General features: G+C 36.4%; 1 protein-coding gene and 1 long non-coding RNA gene across 2 annotated transcripts in view; both read left to right on the top strand.

Moving 5' to 3' along the window:
- Nucleotides 1-21,795, top strand: part of LOC127059378 (uncharacterized) — a 768,519-nt gene that overhangs the window by 427,829 nt on the left and 318,895 nt on the right. The window lies entirely within an intron of this gene.
- Nucleotides 1-21,795, top strand: part of ADGRB3 (adhesion G protein-coupled receptor B3) — a 446,607-nt gene that overhangs the window by 244,050 nt on the left and 180,762 nt on the right. The window contains exons 13-14 of the mRNA XM_050972295.1: nt 12,242-12,388; nt 13,117-13,192. Of these exons, the coding sequence (XP_050828252.1) occupies nt 12,242-12,388; nt 13,117-13,192 (223 nt within the window). The remainder of the gene's footprint in view (nt 1-12,241; nt 12,389-13,116; nt 13,193-21,795) is intronic.

Below are 21,795 nucleotides of genomic sequence, written 5' to 3'. Positions count from 1 at the left end.
ATGCTATAATCAGGATATGGTGGGCAAGAAGGATCATATATAAGTTACACATTTTAATTGTCCAGTTCTCCAGGGTATGACTTGTAGTAGGAAAGCCATCTTTATTACAGATTATAATACAAATACTTTTGTAAGGCAAGAAATCTTTTGTTTTTTTCTGGCAATCTCCTAGAGCTAGCTGTGGAGATAATTACAGCTACCCCAAGTAAGGTATGGCAGTAATAGCAGAACTAGACTCAGGTGTAGAATACTTGACACTGAATAATTTTGCAAGACTGAATGTATAGATTATTTTTTTAAAATAATTTGCAAACATTTTAACTAAATTTATAACTTCTCTGGTGTATAAATTCAGTCACTCTTATTTAGGAGTTTCAGGTAAAGGAGGTAGCCATTTTGTTGTATTGATGGGTCACAAAAACTGTTGATTACTAGAAAACAAAAAAATTCCATCCTGGCTTCTTATTTCCATATTTCATGTTTGTGATATTGCTTGTAAACAATTCATCACTATTTTTATATAATACCATGCACAAATTCTTCCTTTTCACTTTAGCTTGTAGGTATAATTGTGTTTTCTGCAATATTGCACAATGTAGAATCACATTTTAACTTTACAGAGATTCTACCTACAGGCAATATTTCCAGAAAATAAGGGATAGTTCACTGAAGCAGTATAGTTCCAGTTTGGGGGACTCCCATTCTGAATAAATATTTCATTAACATACTGCAATGAACAGCCCAAGAAATTGAAGAAAGAACAATAGCAATAAACCCCAAATTTGTATTGAAATAACTGTAACAGAAAATAGGTTGCAGGTAGGATATAGTGCCAAAGAGAGAGCAGGTGCTTGCATTAGGAATACAAGTGTCATGGAGCCAGGCACAGTGGTGGTTCCTTATAACTGTATCTGTCACAACCCAGGAAAACCCGAGATGTTTTCTTAATCACAGTAATTTCTACACATTAACTGTCCCAAGTGATCATTCTCTTCTGCATGTAAAAGCAAAACTGAAGGCACACTGAGGGCATCTGAAAACTTGTTCTGAATCCAAATAGACTTTTATTAATATGTAGAAGTCTCTCTGCTGCAGGTATAATGCTATGTTATCTCTTGAGTTGGTTGTTTTAACCATATTCTGTGTTTAATTTTGACATTAAGCTCAGTAATAATGTGTGTTTTATGTACTCATCAGTACAAGTAAGGGTTAATCCAGTATCCCTATATGCAGTTTAAGCTCACTGTGCATCAAAATTCAGATGATTTTTTTAAAACCCTGAGGAGGCAACACAAGCAACCCTGATTAGGCCTCTCTATCTTTCTATGTCAACTGCACTCAAAATGAATGAAAATGTAAGACACCTGAATTCTGACAAAGGAAACAGTAATAGTGTAACATCTGACTTAACTGACTAGTTGACTGCTTGTTTCCATTTCTTTCTTAGATGCTTGGATCTTTTTTGATTCCTCCTCCCACAACTTTGATAAACAAGAAAAGCCTCTCATTTGGGGGGAGTGGGAGGGAAAAAGAGGCGATGCTGGAGATGGGATGACCAGAATTAGATAAGAAGAGCTGAGCACAAGGTCCACATGCCATAGTGATTCATGTGATTACGTTATAACAGCTCATAATAACAAAGCTCTGTCATTCTTTATAGGCCAAATTTTCTAGTTAGATCTTTTTTTAAAGCATCTCCTCATTGTGTGGTTATTTTATTGAAATGACCGTAATAACACTGAGATATTTCTCCTGAGTTATTAAAGTTAATTTAGAATTCAACAATTGGGAAGTAAATCAAACTCAGTCTAATTAGTATTACTTACTACTTAGACTGGATAGCATCTATATGTCCCAGTGAGGTACTGGATTTTGTTCTGCCATGCATGATGTAAACAATCTAAATAAAGCATGTGTGCATTATCCTGAAAATTATATTTCACAGTGCCCCAGGACAACCTTTTACAATCCCTTGAGCAAATCTTAATCCAGTTTATGTCCTCCATTGAGAATATTCAAGATGAATTAAGCATGCCTCCAGAATACAAAGACCTAGTTATGAACTCCTCTGAGGTAGGTTAAAATCATGGCCTAACATGAAACTGAGACACAGGAGATCTCTGTTTCTGTCAGTTCTGTTCCATATTTTCTGTGCGACTCTGCTCAAGCCTGTCTAGAAGGCATTTTGTGTTCCAGCATTTGCTTATCAGCTGCTGTGTTCAGGGAGAAGCAAGAGTAGGCTGCCCTGTGAGAGAAAACAGGAGACAGCAGGGTGTGCACACTGGCCTCACTGGCAAAGGCGAGGTCCCACAGCATCCAAACAAGAAGAGCAGAGAAGGTCTGTGATGGTAGCCAGACCCAGCTAATATTCCACATCAGCAAACAAGTTCATAACAATGAGGCAGATCTGACATCAAGCCAAGCAGTCAAATCAAAGCATCAGGGTCAGGATCTGGTCCAGTGGTCCTCAGAAAAGCCCATAGTGATAAGGTAGGTCCAAGGCCATTAAATCTTGACAGGGCATCCACAGGTCAAGGTTCAGAAAACCAAAATGCATAGCAGTGCACAGCCACAGCAGATTCAGCTTAAGTGCAGCTCCTGAGTAAAGGGGCTGTGGGGTGGGGCCCCACTTCTCACAGCCTTTTCACTGTAGTGTGCCTGTCTCTGTGTGTGTGTGTGTGTGTGTGTGTGTGTGTGCAGAATGGTAGATATCCACTAGAGAATTAATCTGATGCTGACCAGGAAATGCTAAGCTTGTGACTAAATTCTGTGTCCTAAATTACCAGTGTCAAGAATTTACTAAAGCACTAATTTGAGACATCACACAGTTATCTGGGATTAGTTAAAACAAACCTGCCTTCCTTCTGAACCCTTGATTTATATATTATGCCAGTGGTCAAATGAATATTTAAAAAGGGAGTTGGTTTTCCTTTCCTCCTGAGTACGTTTTGATGATTATAGCCTTGAATCCTAATGTATGTTCTCATCCAAGGTAAGAAAGATATGGTTTGTAATGCCTTCAGATGGGGTCCCCACATTCAGAGGGGGACCTAATTTCATGCAGATATTTCTACTTCAAATGCTCAAAACATAAACTCAGTATTCTAACAAGCAATGTTAGAACAGTAAGTCTTCCTCTGACTTGGCCAAGGTTTTAAAATAGAAAGCAACTGAAGATGCATATAAAGAGGGAACTAATTTAAACATACCTAAAGGCTTGAGCTTTTTGAGGATCGTATCTGTCCAATTTCTCAACCGTCATGGAGCTGAAGTGTAAAGAAAGCATTGTCTTCTGCTTCTGGAAAGAAAAGTGGAGAAACTTACCAATCCAGGTAGATTGCTGTAAAAACAGGAGCCAGCTGCAAGCATTTTCTCCATATCCACTGTTCTGCAGGATATGGCTTTTAATTGATCTTTCCTGTTCAGGATTCACTAGCTGCTTTCATACAAGTAATCTCTGTATTTCTATGCCAGAGTAATTTACAGTTCTCTCAGTTTTAATTTTGTTGTAGTGTTATCCGAAAGTTCTTCACAATGCCATTCTGTATGATTATGAAAAAGCTGTTCAACAATGAAACATAGTAGACATCTGGTTTTAGTTTCCTACAAAAAGCTGTTATTAAAAACATATATTGATTCCCATTATTTATTTTTTCCCTCTGTGTGGCTTTTCTACTTCAAATTTTCTGCCTCCATGCCTGTAAATTTTCTTCTTACATCATCTTTCAATATCCTGAATAACTTAGTTCACATCTTTATAGATTTCTGAATGATAGGTTTAGTTATCATTTCCCTAGAGGTATAGCCATCTTATCTTTGCTTCAGTTTACTGCTTTTGGGAAGCAATCATTCTACTCTGCTCTACATCACCCCAAGCAATGTAATGTTCATAAAATATTTTTTATCAATTCTCTGCTAATGGTTTTCATACCTGCTTGCCTCCTTACTGATCTCTTGTCCTGTCAAGTTCTCCCCATCTTTCTTTAATGGTTTTTATTGGATATCTAAGCATGAGTAAGCTTGATAAATAAACATGTAAGTGATCTCTCAGTCTCAGCTTTTCTTCTTTCCCCCTTCTCTGCTTCATCATCATTTCCATCTTCTGAGCTTATTACTTTAACATTGCCTTCAGTCTCACTCTCTTTGCTCTTGTTATCAGCTAGAATCATCAGCACAGACACTTTATCAAGTCACCTTAGTGACTGAAAAATGTTTGGCTTTTGCACCTTACCTGCCCAGCCAACCAAATATTGTGTTGTAGGTGACCTTGCCCCCTTAGTATTGCCCATGGTTTTCCACTTTATGTCTGTCAATTAAAACTCATGCACTTAAATGCCAATTCCTTCTATCTCCTGCATCAGTCTCCATCTTCTGTCTTGCTTTATGCAGTCTTTCTTTTCCTTAAGAAGTATTTTATGATGAGGCAGGAGAGGCTGCCTGAGACCGTAGTTTTAATAGCATGAATGCACAGTCATACTAAGAGAAAGGGAAACAAATAAAGCTCTTTCAGAAACAGAGTACCTTTGATGTGATATGGCTCTGGATCTGTTTGACTGCTCATATCTTCATCTTCTTCAAAGTAATGCCCAGAAGGTGGAGTTGTCTTCTAATTAAAGAAGTACCGCTTCCTACCATATGTTTAAAGTGTTTTTATAGATTATCACGTATTTCAGGAAGTATTCAATTTATTGCGAGAATACATTTTCTTCCATCTGCTCATAAAAAACTGTTTACATTTTCATTAGTTCAAGTATGATTTTCTTCATACTTGTTATTTAGATTAGCAGATTGATTTTGCTCTTTACATTCCAGATGTGCTAGCTTCAGATAGATATATTAAACTTACAGGGTGCATTACTAATTAGTAAATAGTAAAAAATTATTAAAATTTACAAAAATGCTGAGCTTCTACTTCTCCCACCCCTGACCCATGGAACATGCAGAAATAGTACCTGGAACATATAGAAATCCTATGATGTGATAGCTATTTCCATTAATTAGCTTTCTCAGGAAATAAACTTTAATATTTTCCATAATTATTTTAAAGAAAGGTTTATTGTCTATAAATACAATTTTTAGATGTCTAAATATTGCTTGAACTTTTGATTTTAAAATTTGATTTCCATACCTGAAACAAAGTTATCATAATGACTGTGAAATCAGAAATCACTTGTGAGACTGCATATGCATATGAAATTTGTAAATTCTTGAGTTTTTCCTAAAATACAGAGTTTGGTCCTGAGCAACAAAAGTACACACAACCAAAAGAAAACACTTGCCTCGCTGCCTATGATTTTTTAAAATTATGTAAGTAGCAGAAAAAATCTGAGTTATTATTAAATTCATCATGATCATTTCCTGAAACCATGCTGCTTTCTAAGTTGTCCTATATATCATACTGATCATATTATGCTAGTGGGTAATCTTTTCCCACTGCACTATCTATAGAAAACAGAAGAGAAATATTCAGAGATTACTGTTAAGGTAGCTTCTTGATTAACCAAAGCATTATTCTTAACCTTCCCACAGTGAGTCTATTTAAGGCAGAATTTGCTTGACAACAAAAAAAGGATTCATGCTAAGTTCATCCTTGATCATTGAAAATATCTATGAAGTGTCTATTTCTGCTTTTGCCTGTACTGGTACTGTACAGGCAAAAGCAGAAATAGACACTTGCTACCCAAAGCTTGAATAGTGAGATAGTAGCTGCTTCGGTCTGATGAGCTTCAGGAATGCAAGTGTACAGCAGGCTTCTAGGGACATCCCTGTCTTGTCTGCCCATGGAGCAGTAGGTTCTAATTTAAGAATTTATCACTGCTGTATGGACAGCCATGAGAAGTAGAAGATCTGTTAGGTTATATTTTCTTAGGAGCCTTTTTCTGAGCATAGTTTAATGTTGGTTCATTGTGAGGAGATTTCATGAATATTATTTACAGAAGGAAAATTACCATGTGTGTTTCTCATGTTCGTGTAAGAGGATGCCACTTCCCCACAGTCCTTCTGTTATACGTAAGCCTGTAGGCAGTAAGAAGTGAGTTTATCTTTGGACTGAGAGAGGGATTTTAATCAAGCCTGCTCACATGCAGAGTTCTGTAGCAAGTCTGGAGATCCACAAATGACTCCCCTTTAAATGGTGGTTTCACCATTTGTGATTGTTGTAAATTTTCTTTAAAATGATGGGATTTAAGTTGATAGAGAAAGTCTGTAATAAGTATCACTTCTTCAATATGTCCATCTCGCTCTTTGTTGATGATCCAGGCAAGACTTTGTTTCCCATGTATCCAACATGGGCTGACTTCAGTAAGCTTCCTTATTCTATTAAAAAAACAAAGGTTTTACATTTAGGGTAAAAAGAATAATTCTAGAATATATATTTTACGAACTGAGTCTTCTTAACAGAGATGTTTTGCAGAAATGCTCAGTGTTCAGAACTTCAATATAAAAACCTTTCATATTCTTTGTTAAAATTCTTTGTTCTTCTTATTCTTCTTAAAATCACCTATGGAAATAGCAATACTATTTTACCCAGAAATAGATTTAGCAGGAGCTGTTCCACAAGGGCAGTAAAACATTGTCTGTTTCAAAAATCAAAATGTGTGAAGTGATGAACTCAAGTTTACTAAATGCTGAATAATATGTACCTAGTATACCATCAACGAAAAAGCCAAAATAGGATAAGAAAATAGCAAATGAGACTGCTAATATATTCATTCTCTGTTGTCTGCAACTGAAATGCAATCAAATTCTGTATAATGACTTATTGAAAATTAGAGACCAACATGGTTACTGTGCTGTTAAAGCACAATACACTCAGTAGAATCAGAACTGGTATTGCAACTAAGGGAAGAGATCTGTAGTGACCTGTAGATCAGGTCTGTAGCCTCCCCTGTGAAGGGAAGAGTAGGGGCAGGCGGTACGCTCTTTTGTCTGGTGACCAATGTCAGGAATCAAGGAAATGGCTAAAGCCGTGTTGGTGGGGTTTAGGTTGGATATTAGGAAAAATGTTCTTCACTCAGAGTGTGCTTGGGCTCTGGTAAAAGCATCACAGCACCAAGCTTACCAGAGTTCAACAAACATCTGGACAATGCTCTCAGGCTCATGGTGTGACTCTTGGGCTAGATGTCCTGTAGATGTGCATGTTGTAATTTTAAAACCTGAATCTCTGTTGTGAGAGCTGAAGTTGCATTTAGTGCATGAGAAAACATCCAGTTGTTTCTCTGTCATGCCTTTCAGTGAATCTGATTTTCTGTTCAAATTTATTATTTTTATTCAAGGGTCTAATTCTGAAATTTTACTAGTTTTTGTTGAATACAGGAGGCTAATGGGTGAATACTGAAAAGAAGGGAAAAATTATTCATGACGCTTACTTGGTTGGGATTTTGTTGTTGTTGTTTAGCAACCCAGATCAATCAGAGAGCTACTAGAAGTTGCATTAGGCAGCTTATAACTCACTCAGGGTTATAGAGGGATCAAGACAAGACATTTCAGCTTTTCTTTTCTAGGCCATGGTCTACAAAAGCTACTCATACAGGAACTACACTATTTTTTTTTTTTGTCTCCAAGTTTTCTTTACACATTAATTAACCACTTTTGTGCTGTGCCAAATAATCTACTTAAATATCATTCACATATTATTTTGTGTAACCAGGTCATTTTAATAATGATGGAAAATTGTCTATTCCTATCAGCTTGGCATTAATCAGTTGCAACAATATTTTGTATTGGTTTTAGTATGATCAGTTAGTAGTTAGCAACTCTGAAATTTTCAGTAGAGCAGTATCAAACAGATTGTCTGCACCTGCAACATGAAAATGAAATAAAGGGAAAAGAAATATTTGTAAAGGATATTAAGAATCAATCAATCACAGTTCAAAGCATCACTAAATTGATTAGACTAGACTATTTACATGAATTCTTCTGAATCAGTAATTACTATGGAATCATCAATTATGTATGTATACTCATGTGTAATTAAACTTCATACCAAAGTACATAAAAAAATACTGAAGGAAGCCTCCTGTCTCAGGTTTCCTCCACCCAGAACTCAGCCTACAGCTTGCACTGCAGATGTGCACAGTGAGCACCTGTACTAAATCACAGAATGATACGATTATAGAATATGCTGAGTTGGAGCAGACCCATCACTGAGTCCAACTCCTGGCCCTGTGCAGGACAACCCCATGAATCACACCAGGCCTGAGAGCTTTTTCCAAGTGCTTTTTGAACTCTGTCAGGCTTGGGGCTGTGACCACTTCCCTGGGAAGCCTGTTTAGTGCCCAGCCACCCTCTGGGCAAAAACCTTTTGTGATATTCAACCTACACCTCCCCTGACGCAACTTTAGGCCTTCCCTTCATGAAGATGTTGAAAACTGCAATGAGGTCTCCCCTCAGTCTCCTCCAGGCTAAACAGACTGAGTTACCTCAGCCGTTCCTCATACAGCATCCCCTTTTGACTCTTCACCATCCTCCTCACCCTCCTCTGGGCACTCTCTAATAGCTTAATGTCTTTCCTATACTATGGTGCCCAAAACAGCAGACATGACTTGTAGGAATTGTCATGACACAAATAAATAAAAACGAGAATTTTCCATATTGGAAGTTTAATTTAACATGACACATAAAGCTTCTGCTTAGGTAATTTTAATTTTAGATAACTTTTTTTTTCTATTATTTTTTTTTCTTTTTTTCCCCCACTTTACAATTTTATTCTTATTAATATTCTCTTTGACTATTTTTCCAGTAGTATACAAATTGTGTGTGTGTATAAACAAGCAAAAATACTCCTACCACAGTGCCTAAAGGTATCCTTGTTTTGCCAAGTGTTCCATCTCATGAATTCAGGACACGATGATTTGGTATGGTAATTTAAAATAATAATAATAATAAAAAAACCCAAACCAGTGATAAACCTTTGCTTTTTTCAAATGAGAAGACATAGTCCTTATGTAGCAATTGCAGAACCAAATCATTTGAGTTCCAGAATTTGAAGCATTGTTTTCTAATACAAACCTGTCATAAAAAGAATACAATAACAATGCAAAGTGCATGACGTCTTACAATCTGTGTACAAGAACCTTGCACTTGAGTTTCTGACATACGAATGACCCAGCACATGAATTATATATATTCTCCTCCAAAAGGCTTGTTGACTTTCAGTTCACAATAAGTAATTATTTTATGCTGCAGATTAAACCTGAGGTAGAGAGCCTCATTTCACAATGGAAATGAGCCAACGTTTCATTGAAATTAGTCATAGACAAGTATTTAATAAGAATATTAGCTTTCCTAAAATACAAAACACAGTTAAAGTCCTACTGAAGAGCTGGGAACTAGTTCATGTATTCACCTGGTCGTGTTGATAGACCTGAACTAGTTGCCTCTAGTCAAATTCCATAACACCTTGCTGCATCAGAGCTACATTAGGCACATTCTCAGAGAACCATTTGGCAAAGTATCTAAAAAAAGGACTTTATAATCTGTGTGGATCTGTAAGAGGCAGACTTTCAAGGATGGGAAATATGCACTGCTGACACGTATTCCACTTTCCATCACCTAGAATGCCTAGGTACCTTTCCATGGCACTGCTTTCCAGCATCTCATTCTCAGTCTGTATGGAAATCTAGGGTTTTCCTCATCCCACATGTCGAATCCAGCACGTTCCCATGTTGAACTTTAGATTGTTGGTGATTTCCCAGCCTTCTTTAAGGGTCTCTCTGCACGGGGAGGTCTCCCTGCCATTGAGAGAGCTTCAACAGCTCCTACCAGTTTCTTACCATCTGTGAACTTGCTTAGTACCTCTTCCAGTCCTGCCACCAAGTAATTTCTGAAGTTGTTGATGAGAACAGAGCTGAGAATGGAGCCCTGTGGAATCCTCTAGTGACTGGTCACCATCACCTTTTGTGCCTGACCTGTGAGCCAGTTGCTCACCCATCACATGATGTGTTTATCCAGCCGAATGCTGGACATTCTGTCCTGAAGGATTCTGTAAAAGACAGGATCAAAAGCTTGACTGGATCCAAGGAGATCACATCTACTGGCTTCCCTTGATCAGCTAGGTAGGTTACCTTGTCATAAAAAGGAGGTCAGACTTGATAAGCAAGACTTTAATTTGATTGTAAGTAAAAAACATTTCTGAACCATGAATGGGATTATATAGGATCAGAGAATCATTTAAGTTGGAAAAGAGCTTCAAGATCATTAGTCCAGCTGTAAACCCAACACTGCCCAATAAACACATATATTTATATTTTTTTTCCATATTAAGTCAAAGTTTTAGGTTTTATGCTTTGCTTTTGTTATTCATCACTTAAACAATAACAAATATTTTGGAATTTTTTGTTCTGGGTATTGTTTAGGTGCCATGATAAATGGCCCTATTTAAAATAAAGAGAGACAGAGTACAGAAAGTACTATCCTAGACCCTCACCATTTATCCAGTCCTAAAGTGGTTTTCTGTTTTGCAGAGTGGATTCCATTGAATAACATTGATTTCCTATTTCAATAAAGGGAACTGTCATCCAAAAGGGGGATGAAATATTAAGGCTCTACTATCTAATTAGATAGATAGCTAGATGGGTAGAAGCACCAATAAATACTGTGCAAATAAAAAACCAGCCCAATTTTGTCTTATACAGGCTGTATTTAATTTTGAAAACTAAATAAGTGTTAGTTTAATTTTATTTATGGGAAAAATAAAATTATTTTTAAATTTTAAGAACTATTGGAAAAAATCCATTTTTACAATGTTAATATATTCTGTATAACCACTGATTGCATGTGAAAGCACGCAATCCATTTTATGCCCCAGTAATTCTGAAACACCTGAACTCTATTCCCTCCACACACCACCTTAAAATTCACAAGACTAAGCATCCCCTGAGTTCTGGGAATGGATTTGGCAATTGCAGCCTGGAGGGGATTGTAACTCGCATTATAAAGCCCTGATAGTTTTATAATAGAAAGTTTGAAACAACCTGAAGTACAACCTCATTGATGTGATTCTGTATACGTAACCAGTCTAATTTGAAAATAAGAGTCAGTTATTAAGGAATATATTTGTAGAGTTAATGTTGTTAACTTTATAATTTTACCCTTCTCTTGGATTTGAATTACAGTTTTCTTTCAAATAAAAAGTTCTGATGAGACACCTATTGGTTTTCTATTTTAATTTTGCTGTTCTGCTTGTTTTTACGGCTGTATTTATGTTTAACCCTCTTGCAGAGTCCTTGCAGTGAAATCACTAGGCAGATCAAAGATAGTCCTGATATCTAAACTCTTCCACCTACATTAGCCTCTGCATAAATTGATTAGGAAGGGCATTGCACAGGAAATGGCTATCAATGTGGCTTACATTAAGAATGGAGCCAGGCTCCAAGTGTGGTGTTTGTCATCTCTCTGACTGTGTGTAAACACTTGCAGCCCTGTCAATTCCTTTAAAGTAGTTTGAGTCTTACTAGACACTGACCGTTGCCATGGAGTTGTACTTAGATTTCACAGCAAAGCTGAAACTGATTTCCAGGAGTTAGAAAACAGGGAAAAAAACAGAATGAGTAAACCAAATTCCAAACTGACTATTATTAGATTTGACACCTATTTCTTCTATCTTGATATATCTGTTATAGACATAACACTGATGTTGTTTGGGTATTGGTGTTTTTTAGGTGAAAAAAAGATAATAAGAGTTCAGAATGGAGATTATTCTTTCAAGAAAAAAAAATTAGGTGCTAGACTGCTTTACTTTACTATCTATGAAAACAAGGTGTCTTAATATGTTAATCTCCTTAATGGATCTATCTTGAAATTGTGCCTGTATGGAGGATAAAAGTTCTTATATTGCTTCATTAGCTTGTATCTAGAAGTTATGTTTCCCAAAGCATATTAAGCTACCTCTTACTTTTATTGTCACATTTGATAATTTTAGAATTTGCTCTGAAGACACAACAATGTCTTTACATGTGAATTTCAGGGTATAAACTGGTACATTCAATAATCCCTGTTAAGAAATTTAATCAGAATCTGACTGAAAAATGCTACAATCAATAGCACACAAATAATCCATAGTAGAACTGCATAATAAACAGAAGAATATGCTTTCTGAGCCAGTTAATGTCCCATGAATTCCTGCTTTACTTGAAATGTGTCATTAAAAGTTTCATTATTGCTGTACTGTTGTCACTCTATGATGCTTTAACATACGAAACCCAATTTCAAATTTATATCATTTTATGATTTCTCTTACTAGTGGCTAGCATTCAGAAGCTTCCTGCTGCATCTGTTTTAACTGACATCAATTTCCCAATGAAAGGAAGAAAAGGAATGGTTGATTGGGCACGAAACTCGGAAGACAGGGTTGTCATTCCAAAAAATATCTTCACTCCTATGTCAACAGGTAAAAAAGCATATCAGCATGTGAATTTTCTATCAGCCTTTGCAAGGCAGCTGTGACTCTGTCTCATGGGATCACTGTATAATATGGGAGTGGTACTTTTATTCCTCTTCAAAAGAAATAGAGTACTCATAAGTATATCCTAGAGAGAAATGAATGGGCTTAATTTCAGCACCTTGAACAAAAAGTGCTGCATAAATCCTAGACATTATTTTCTACACCACAGAAACAATGTGTTACTTAGTTATTGTGCATGAGATTTAATCTGTTTGATATGAGGTGAGCTGAAGTACAGCTCTGCTGAATCCCCTAAAGCTGCTGTGTTCCAGCAGACAGTCATTCCAACATAACTCTTACCAAAGGAAGCTAAGCAGAAAAATTAGCCTAACTTCAGGTACAATTTATAAATATCATTTCAGTGCAGATCTCTGACATTAGAGAATTACAGACATTCTTTGAGAATGTTTAATTATAAATGTAGATGAGCTAGAATGGATGTCAGCATACAATGATGGATTTTTTTGAAAATGTGATTTTTGGTGGTTTAAATCTTTTGATATGCTCCTGACAGTGCTTCATTTTTATGAAAGACTTCTAGGAGATAATTCAAAATTATGATGGTTTATTTAAAATAAAATTTTTATTGCAAATATAAATGATATTCAGAGGTTTTTATGCTGATGAAAGCTTGGGAAAGCGAATATTAAAATGTTTTTCCTTACTCTTTTCAGAACTAGATGAATCAACTGTATTTGTACTTGGAGCAGTGCTATACAAAAATTTAGAACTTATTTTGCCTACTTTGAGGTAAGAAATTTCATATATACAATATGAATTGAACTATTTCAGGATAATAAATATATTATAGGTCAGAATAAAATCAGACAGTCAAGGCTATTTTCATATTAGGGCTGCTGGATTTTTTTTTCATTATATTTATAAGGTTTATGCATGTATTAATCTTTCATTCATGATTAGTTACTTGTATGGTAGAAGTAGCCTTTTCATCAAATTACCTTAACTTGTATTTTATGTAATCTATATTAAACTTAATTACAGAAATGTTTGATCAGAAGTATTTGCAGTGATGTACATTAAGGCTCAGGCCACTTGTGCTTCAATCTACTGTTTGTCCAGTTGGTACAAATGGTCTTGTAATGACAACATAACATGATATACTAAAGTTGTCTGCTCTGCTTCTACAGAAGTCTCTAGCAGTAGTTTTCCAAATATTTTTTCAGTGCAAATTGTATTCAGAATGGACAGCAGTGCTATAGAGAAGATCTGTTTTAGAAACAAGACATGCATGTGTTGAGCAACTGGAGTGTATCGGTTTTGTGGGCCGTACACATACAAAAAGATATAGGAAGGCCTCTTGTTTCACTGTTTCCTTTCTGTACTTGCCAAAAGACAATTTGGAAATAAATATTTCACCTCCTCTTTTCTAATTACCAGTTATGATAATTTCCATAATTATATTATTTTATGCGATCCTGGTCTTGTAATGCCCTTTTACAGCACAAGAAGCACATGCAGATTGTGTCAAAATAGGTGCTAATGAGTTCACAATAATTAGAAGAGATAGAAATAAGGAAGCCACCCAATCACTTTTCCCGATCCTACTTAGCCAAGACGTCAGGATTTGAAACAAAGAATGGAAAAGCAAGAGGTTTTTCCCACAACCTATCTGAAAACAAAAAGAGGTGAATTCCTAAGAAAATTAAAAAACTACTTCCTAGCAAAGTTTCAATGTGCTGTGCAATGAGGAGCTGTAATTTAGGGACAAAAATGTCTCTGAGGTAGAGCACAATTTGAACAGTGATGTCCTGACAGGACACCTGGAAGCCTGGAAGTGCTGACAAGGGCCGTCTGTGCTTAAGACATGATATAAATGACAGCTCATCCACTTCAGAAGTGTCATTAAGCACTTCCCATTTGTTGTACCAGTTTCTCAAATTAGCCAGGAAGGAAGAGATATTTGTAAAAGACTTTTTTTACCCCATACTCAAAGAATCATGACAACTGGCTTATTGGAGTTAGTTCTTTTTGGTAGATCTTAGGAAAAATCTGCCAGTCCTAGGAAAGCATCAGTACAGCCATGCACTTTTCAGATCTTTACATTGTAAACTGCAGTCTATGATCATGCCTTTTCAGCTTTCACATGTCAATAGTTTGAATTTACAGAAAAAAGGTGTAAATTTTAAATTCTGAGTATTTGCTTATTTAAAAGTCTTTCAGGGCTCTTATTTCATCCGTTAAGAAGGTGAAGTTGATATGCCTTACTGGATTTTTCCTTGGAACAATACTATACCAAGCAGTGGGAACAAGGGCAGAACAGGGACATAAAGTGTAGCAATGTAAACACTATGGATTATGGGTGTTTTTTGGTTCCCAGTTTTTTTGCTTTTGTCTCTTATGCTTTCAGCTGGTTACTTATTTAAAATGCACATTTAACCACTTCTCTGTACAGTTCAGTTCACAGATAGGTTTTGTGATTTACTTTACCAAAATGGTCTAATAATCTATGGATATCTATTAACAAATGAATTCTTTAGAAATTCAAAAACAAAGGTATTCTACTTTGCCGCTGAATTTGTTCAGTATTATTTGAATCTAATTCTCAGATGCCTGTGAAAAGGAAATTAGCACTATTACTTTCTCTTATGTATGTGAACGAGGAATCAAAGTAATTATTAATCTGTGACATAAAAATATAACACATACCCAGGTACCTCTCATCTCTTCTTTGTTTTGGAATATAGCACTTTGCATTTCCTTAATGAAATACATTTCTTATAATGAAGCTAGACTGAAACTTAAGCTTACATCTCTTACCTCATTGGGAAGTGTATCATGCTGGATTTCTTTGCCCATGGCAGTCATATTCAAAATACGATCTCATGGCCATAAAATAGTACCTCAAAAAAGTCACAATTTCAAACTACTTTCATAGAATTATAGTATTGAAAGGTTTGGATTGGAAGGGACCTCCAAAGCTCATCTAATTCTAACTTCCTGCCATAGGAAGGGCTACTTTCCACTAGACCAGGCTGCTCAGAGCCCCATCCAGCTTGACTCTGAACACTTGTAATGACAGGACTTCCACAGCTTCTCTGAGCAACCTGTTCCAGATGCCTCATAAAAAAAATTCTTCCTTATGTGTAATCTACATCTATCCCATTTCAGTTTATAACCTTTGTGCCTTGCCTTATCCATACAGATATTGGCAAAAATATCTTTATCTTAGGTCTTTATCTTAGGCCTCCTTTAAGAATTGAAAGCCTGCAATAAAGTGTTCAATTAAGCCTTCTCTTCTCCAGGATGAAAAACCTCAGCCCTCTGAACCTGTCCTCATAGGAGAGACATTCCAGCCCTGTGATCATTTTTATGGCCCTCCCCTGGACCTGCTCTAACACTTTCATGCTTTTCTTGTGCTGGGAGTTTCACAGATGGACACAGCACTCTAAGTGGTGTCTCACAAGAGCAGAGTAGAGGCACAGAATAACCTCCCTCACCCTGCTGGCCATGCTTCTTTTGATTTAGCCCCGATTGCCAGCTCATGTTCAATATTTCATCTACAGCATCCTCCAGTATGTCTTGACAAGCTGCTCTCAGTCCCTCTGTTCTCTACACTGTATTGATACCAGGGATTGCTTCAGCCCAGATGCAGGACCTTTCAGTCAGCTTTATTGAACTTCCTGAGTTTGCATGGACCCGGCTCTCAGGCCTGTGAAGGACCCTCTTGATGGCATCACTTCCCTTTAGCATGTCGACCACACTGTAGTGTCATCTGAAAACTTGCTGAAGGTGCCCTCAATCCTTTTGTCAATGAAGATATTCAATACTATTGAATGCATTTTAACACATTCAGACATTTTAATGTTCATTCAGATAGAATGTCAGCAAAACCTTTGATACTGTCTCCCATGGCATTCTCTTGGAGAAGCTGGCAGCCCATAGCTTGGACAGACACTGTTTTCACTAGGTAATAAACTAGCTTGGATGACCAGGCCTGGACTAGTGGTGAATGGTACTACATCAGGTTGAGAACAGTCACTAGTGGGGCTCCCCAGGGCTCAGTACTGTGGCCAGCCCTATTTAATGACTGCATTAATGATCTGGATGAGGGGATCAAGTGCACCCTCAGTAAGTTCACAGATGATACTAAGTTGAATCTTGATCTACTGGAAGATAGGAAAGCTCTGCAGATGGATCAGAGCAGGCAGGATCAATGGGCTGAGGCCAAATGTATATGGCTCAACAAGGCCAAGTGCTGGGTCCTACACTTAGGTCATAACAATCCCATGCAGCTCTACAGGCTGGGGCAGAGTGTCTGGAAACCTAAGTGGTGGAAAAGGACCTTGAAGTGTTTGTTAATAACACTGAACATGAGTCACCAGTGTGCCCAGGTGGTCAAGAAGTCCAGTGACTTCCTGGACTCTATCAGCGATAGTCTGGCCAGCAGGACCTGGGCAATGATGGTCTGCTTGTACTCTGACTTGCTCCCTGATGAGGCCCCATCACAGATCCTGTGTTCAGTTCTGGGCCCCTCACTACAAGAAGGACACTGAGGTGTGAATCCAGGGAAGGGAAATGGAGCTGGTGAAGGGTTTGAAGCACAGTTCCTGTGAAGAGAGGATGAGGGAATTTGGTTTGTTTAGCCTAGAGAAAAGGAGGCTCAGGGGTTCCCTTTCCATTCTCTACAACTTCCTGAATGGAGTTTGTAGCCAGGTGGGGGTTCAGCTCTTTTCATAGGCAATTAGCAACAGGACAAGAGGAAAAGGCCTCTATCTCTGCCATGGGAGATTCAGGTTGGACATCAGGAACAATTTCTTCACTGAAGGGTTGCTTAAGCATTGGAATAGGCTTCCCAGAGAGGTGTTGGAGTCCCTAGACCTGGATGTATTCAATAAATGATGGATGTGGCACTTAGTGCCATGGTCTTGTTGACAAGGTGGTGACCAGTCAAAGGTTGGATTTGATGATCTATGCTGTCTTTTCCAGCCAAGTGATTCTGTGATGCTGGTGATTCTGTAAATTGAAATTTGAAAAAAAGGTGCAACTGTGGTTAGTACTGAATTTGTTGAGTTCTTACATTCTGTGAAAATTTGAACTGACATTCAGGTGTTAAAGTGATATTTATTATGGTCTGGTTTTTATTATTTTACACTTATTTGGGTTAATGAATGAAGGCTTCTGTATATCCCACTGCATTTGGAAAAGGTTTATTCTAGTTAGCTCACATTTTGCAATGAAAAAATATCTTACACAGGTTTATAGCAGCTACTCTTTATACTAATCTTGCTTAACTGAAATAAATATTATCATAATAACCATATGAGTGCTGAACACAATGAAATGCTTCACTGCATTACTGTTGTATGTGGAGCTAGCATCATATAGGAACATAACATCTCTTTTTAATATGATGCCTGGAAGTGCACAACACAGGGACTTAAAAAAGCATTCTGGATAAATATCTTATGTGATGATTTTCTATGTAAAATGACAGTTAAATATATAGCAAGGGTGAGAATAAAGATGAAAAAAACTAAACCAAGGTAAAATAAGTAAAATGATCTCATGATTGAGTTTGAAGGCCACATCATTTACACCCAATAACTTAATCATAAAGGTGATTTCTACCAGCTGCAGTTAGATATCTAGAAAGCTTTACCAGTTCCCAATGTCATTTCAGTTCCTGGATTTACAGGAGTTAGGGTGGGAATAAAGAAAATATTTGGTTATAGTTTCCAGTAGAATAAAGATGACATGCATTCCAATACATTCCTTAATTTTATCACTCGGAGGTATGTAAACTTCTGCATCATCACGAGGAACTGCTTCTTAAAAATAAACAAGCAAACAAATTTTAAAATCTCAGTATATCTTTAGGGAAAGTCTTTCAAAATACCTAACCACAGAATCCCAATCTGCTACATCACAGGTGTTCTGTGAGTAAAATGAAGATTTCATTATCTAGAGCAGCCTATACAATATATTTCACAAAATCCAAAATTAGCTGCATTTTACCATATGTGTTTGATTTTTCTCGGTTTTACTAGCATAGAGTCTGCTGAAAATTACTAAACAGTGTGAGATGGAAACTTGCTACTGCATCGATATAGAAGTTTTTGGACTTCTGTTTAATCCTACTGGTATATGTACATTCAGAGAATTTTGCCATGAGTATTTAAATAAGAGTTTAGGGAAACAAAAAGAAAAGGTTCTTCCTTATAAAAATAGAAGAATGGGGTTTTTTTCCATGCACAAGTAAATAAACTACATCTGAGTCTATTTCCTGATATATTTTGCTGCATTGCACTGTTCTTGTAATGTCTTACAGATTTTTTCATAGCAGATATTGAAATATCGAATATTTTCAGAACTCTAGACTGAGTATTATTTCCATAGCTCTTGCACCCTTGAGCACATTTATGTTATTGTTTGGTTCACAGAAAATTGATTCTCAGTACAATACTCATCTAAAAGATATTATCTATAATTTCTCTCTTGAGCACTCTGAAGGAATACATTGCATATTGCCATAATGTAAGGTAGTTTTTAACTTTTCCTGTAAGAAATAAGAACAAAAAAAGAATCAATGATTTTGCTGTATCAAGCAGGTTTTTTTCCATCACTAAAACAGTCACCATAAGATTTTCTAAGATTTTCTTCACTAAAATGTTCTTTGCCCCCATTTGAAATGCTGTTTCTAACCCTGAACTTCAGTGGCTGTACAAACAAAAAGGGCCTTAAATTTCTTTGGGTCAGCTTTGTTAGACTAAGGATGTACCTCAGACAGGCTTTTATTGCATCACATCACAGAGTTAGCATCCATAATTTTTCTGTAATGCATACAACTTTTACAAATTGATCTATAACTTTGATCATGCTGTCTTGGGATGACAACATGCCTTATTCATAAGTTCATTTTTCTTAAGTAACAGAGTCATTCTAAAAAGAGAAGACGACATGAATTTCATACCACATACGATCAATATGATTTCCCTTATATAAAAGAATATGCTCAAAATATATATACCCTGATAGGAAAACAGCTTAATCAAATAACTCTTTTATTAATATCATTATTAACTCATGTCAGAAAAAAGCTCTAGGACATGAGCTCTGCCAAAGAAGCTCATTTCTTGAGCTTTTACTCCATCACTTTGCTGTCTTGAATCTTCAAGGATTTATTTAGCCATAGTTTCCAAGAAATTTAATAGATTTTTTTTGAATAATTTATTTCCAAACTTAACCCTGATGAGCATCTTTCTGGACAGTCAGCTGAGCACCATCCTGTAAAACTTAATTTCTCATTAATGTTGAATTTTTGATTATTTTTGATGAAGGAGAAGGAGCTAATGGTGAAGTCACCCTCCACAAGAAAAAAGCTGTATTATAATGCACTTTCCCAAGAAGGGTGAGATGGATCATTCTATTCTATGTCATTCGCAACATAAGAGGGACTGAAACTAAAATGTCCAAGGACATTTTGTAAAAGCCAATTACTTAAATTCCTGGATAAGTGTTCTCAAAACTAGGCTGTTGTTTACAAAAAATATCTTTAACAGAGATAGCAATGGCACTGCCCCAGCGGTTTTGAGATTTTTTTTCAAATTTTTGAAATTTTTTTTACTACAAATCTTCGAGCTTTAATTTAGAGGCATCTTAATCTGCTATGTGAGTTTAGACTATACTTTAGAATATACTTGACGGATTGTATTCTTCCAGGGACTATCCAAGCAGGTAAATATGAAATATGCAAGTAAGCATTCAGCCCAGACAGGACAGCGATGAGGGATGCAGTTCTCATTTCACAGTGATATAGGCAGTTATATTTATTTTCTTGTGGAACAGTTTGCTAGGGGCTCTAGAGAATGTAAGGGGATTGGTAGAGTTTTAATGAGACTGAAGTAAAATGACTGTACTGATGTTACAAACTAGGTACTTAGATGTGCCTTCAGATCTCACCCCAGAACTGTTAGAACCATACCAAAATGAGATAGACCAAAGAAAACGTTTTCAATCACAAAGACTAACTGTAAAAACGTACTGAAGTAGCAGTATTTACAATAGCTTGCATGAATTTCCAAAATTGACATAATCTCTGAATTTTCGCTTGTCATGTGAAATCATGTTTTGTATTTATTTGAAGTTTTATTGGGGGGGGTAGTTCTATTTTAATTATTGCAGATATTCAGCTACTGTAATTCTACAGAATGCTCTGAAAATTAGCTAACTTTTAATTTTAACCTGATAGATACATTTTTGTCAAAAATGTGCAAGATTTTAAAGTTTAACCAAAGCAAAGAAATAGTAATTAAGTAAAATAGAAAGTCAGTTCCATTATATTTACAATATGTGATTTGGCTGAGTAAAATTGGACTAGAACTCATACCTTGCCCCAGAAGTACAATTTCATTCCTTGTGCTGAATGAAATGCCTGCTGAGCTAAGTTTCTATTAGGGTAGCCATGGCAATTCCTGTTTCAATGATCCAGCAAAATGGAATTCTCTCCTAAATACAAACTCCCTAGAGAAAATAAGCAATTAAACAACAACTGAAGCAAACGAATATTTATACTGTCTATTATAATTACATCTAAACTGTTTTGTTTCTTCTTTGATAACATCCTGTGATAACATCCTTTGATAACATTTCTGTGAGGTGTGGAAAGCAGCATTACACACAAAGTAAATACCATAATGATCACCAGAAACAGTCAGGCTGATAACTGATGGTCATTCTAGACCTGGTGGGGTCATAAGAAGCAAGGGTCTCAGACATTAACGTGTCAGCATATCTTTATGGCTGTATTAGCATAACCTTGGCATTACTTGGTCTGTCCTGGAAAGATTTCTATGTTACATAGCAATCCACATTTTACATGAAAAAATAAATTGATGATGGATTAGAAAAATTGACAGAAAGTTATTATTCTGCATAACCTGGTACAATAACGTAAGACAAAATCTAATCTTGCATATGAGAAAAAATTCATTTATTTTGGCAGGATTTCAGTCAGGGCACAATTGGGGTTTAAATTCTGAGCAGTATTTACCTGATGAAATTGGCCACTCATATACCAAATACAATTTTTTTAGAATTGGAAAAAGGTATGTTTTTTTCATGAGCACAGAATCAACAGAACTGTACAGTCTCCCATTGCACTCATCCATCTTCACAATCCTACCGTTAACAGTCAGAAAAAACCCCAGCACAGCACTTGGGAAGAAAAATGACTGTCTTTTATAAAACATATCTAGTAGGTCTGTGTTGAAAGAAATAGATGAGATACACACATACATGCATAGAATGTTGGTGTCATCAATGCATTCTTCTAATTAATAATAGCAATTTCAGGAAGTTCAGTTCTGCATCATTGGTGCTTTTCAGTCTTCAGC

This window comes from Serinus canaria, chromosome 3, assembly GCF_022539315.1.
Source record: "Serinus canaria isolate serCan28SL12 chromosome 3, serCan2020, whole genome shotgun sequence".
Classification (NCBI taxonomy): domain Eukaryota; kingdom Metazoa; phylum Chordata; class Aves; order Passeriformes; family Fringillidae; genus Serinus; species Serinus canaria.
This window is presented reverse-complemented; position numbering and strand designations above follow the sequence as displayed.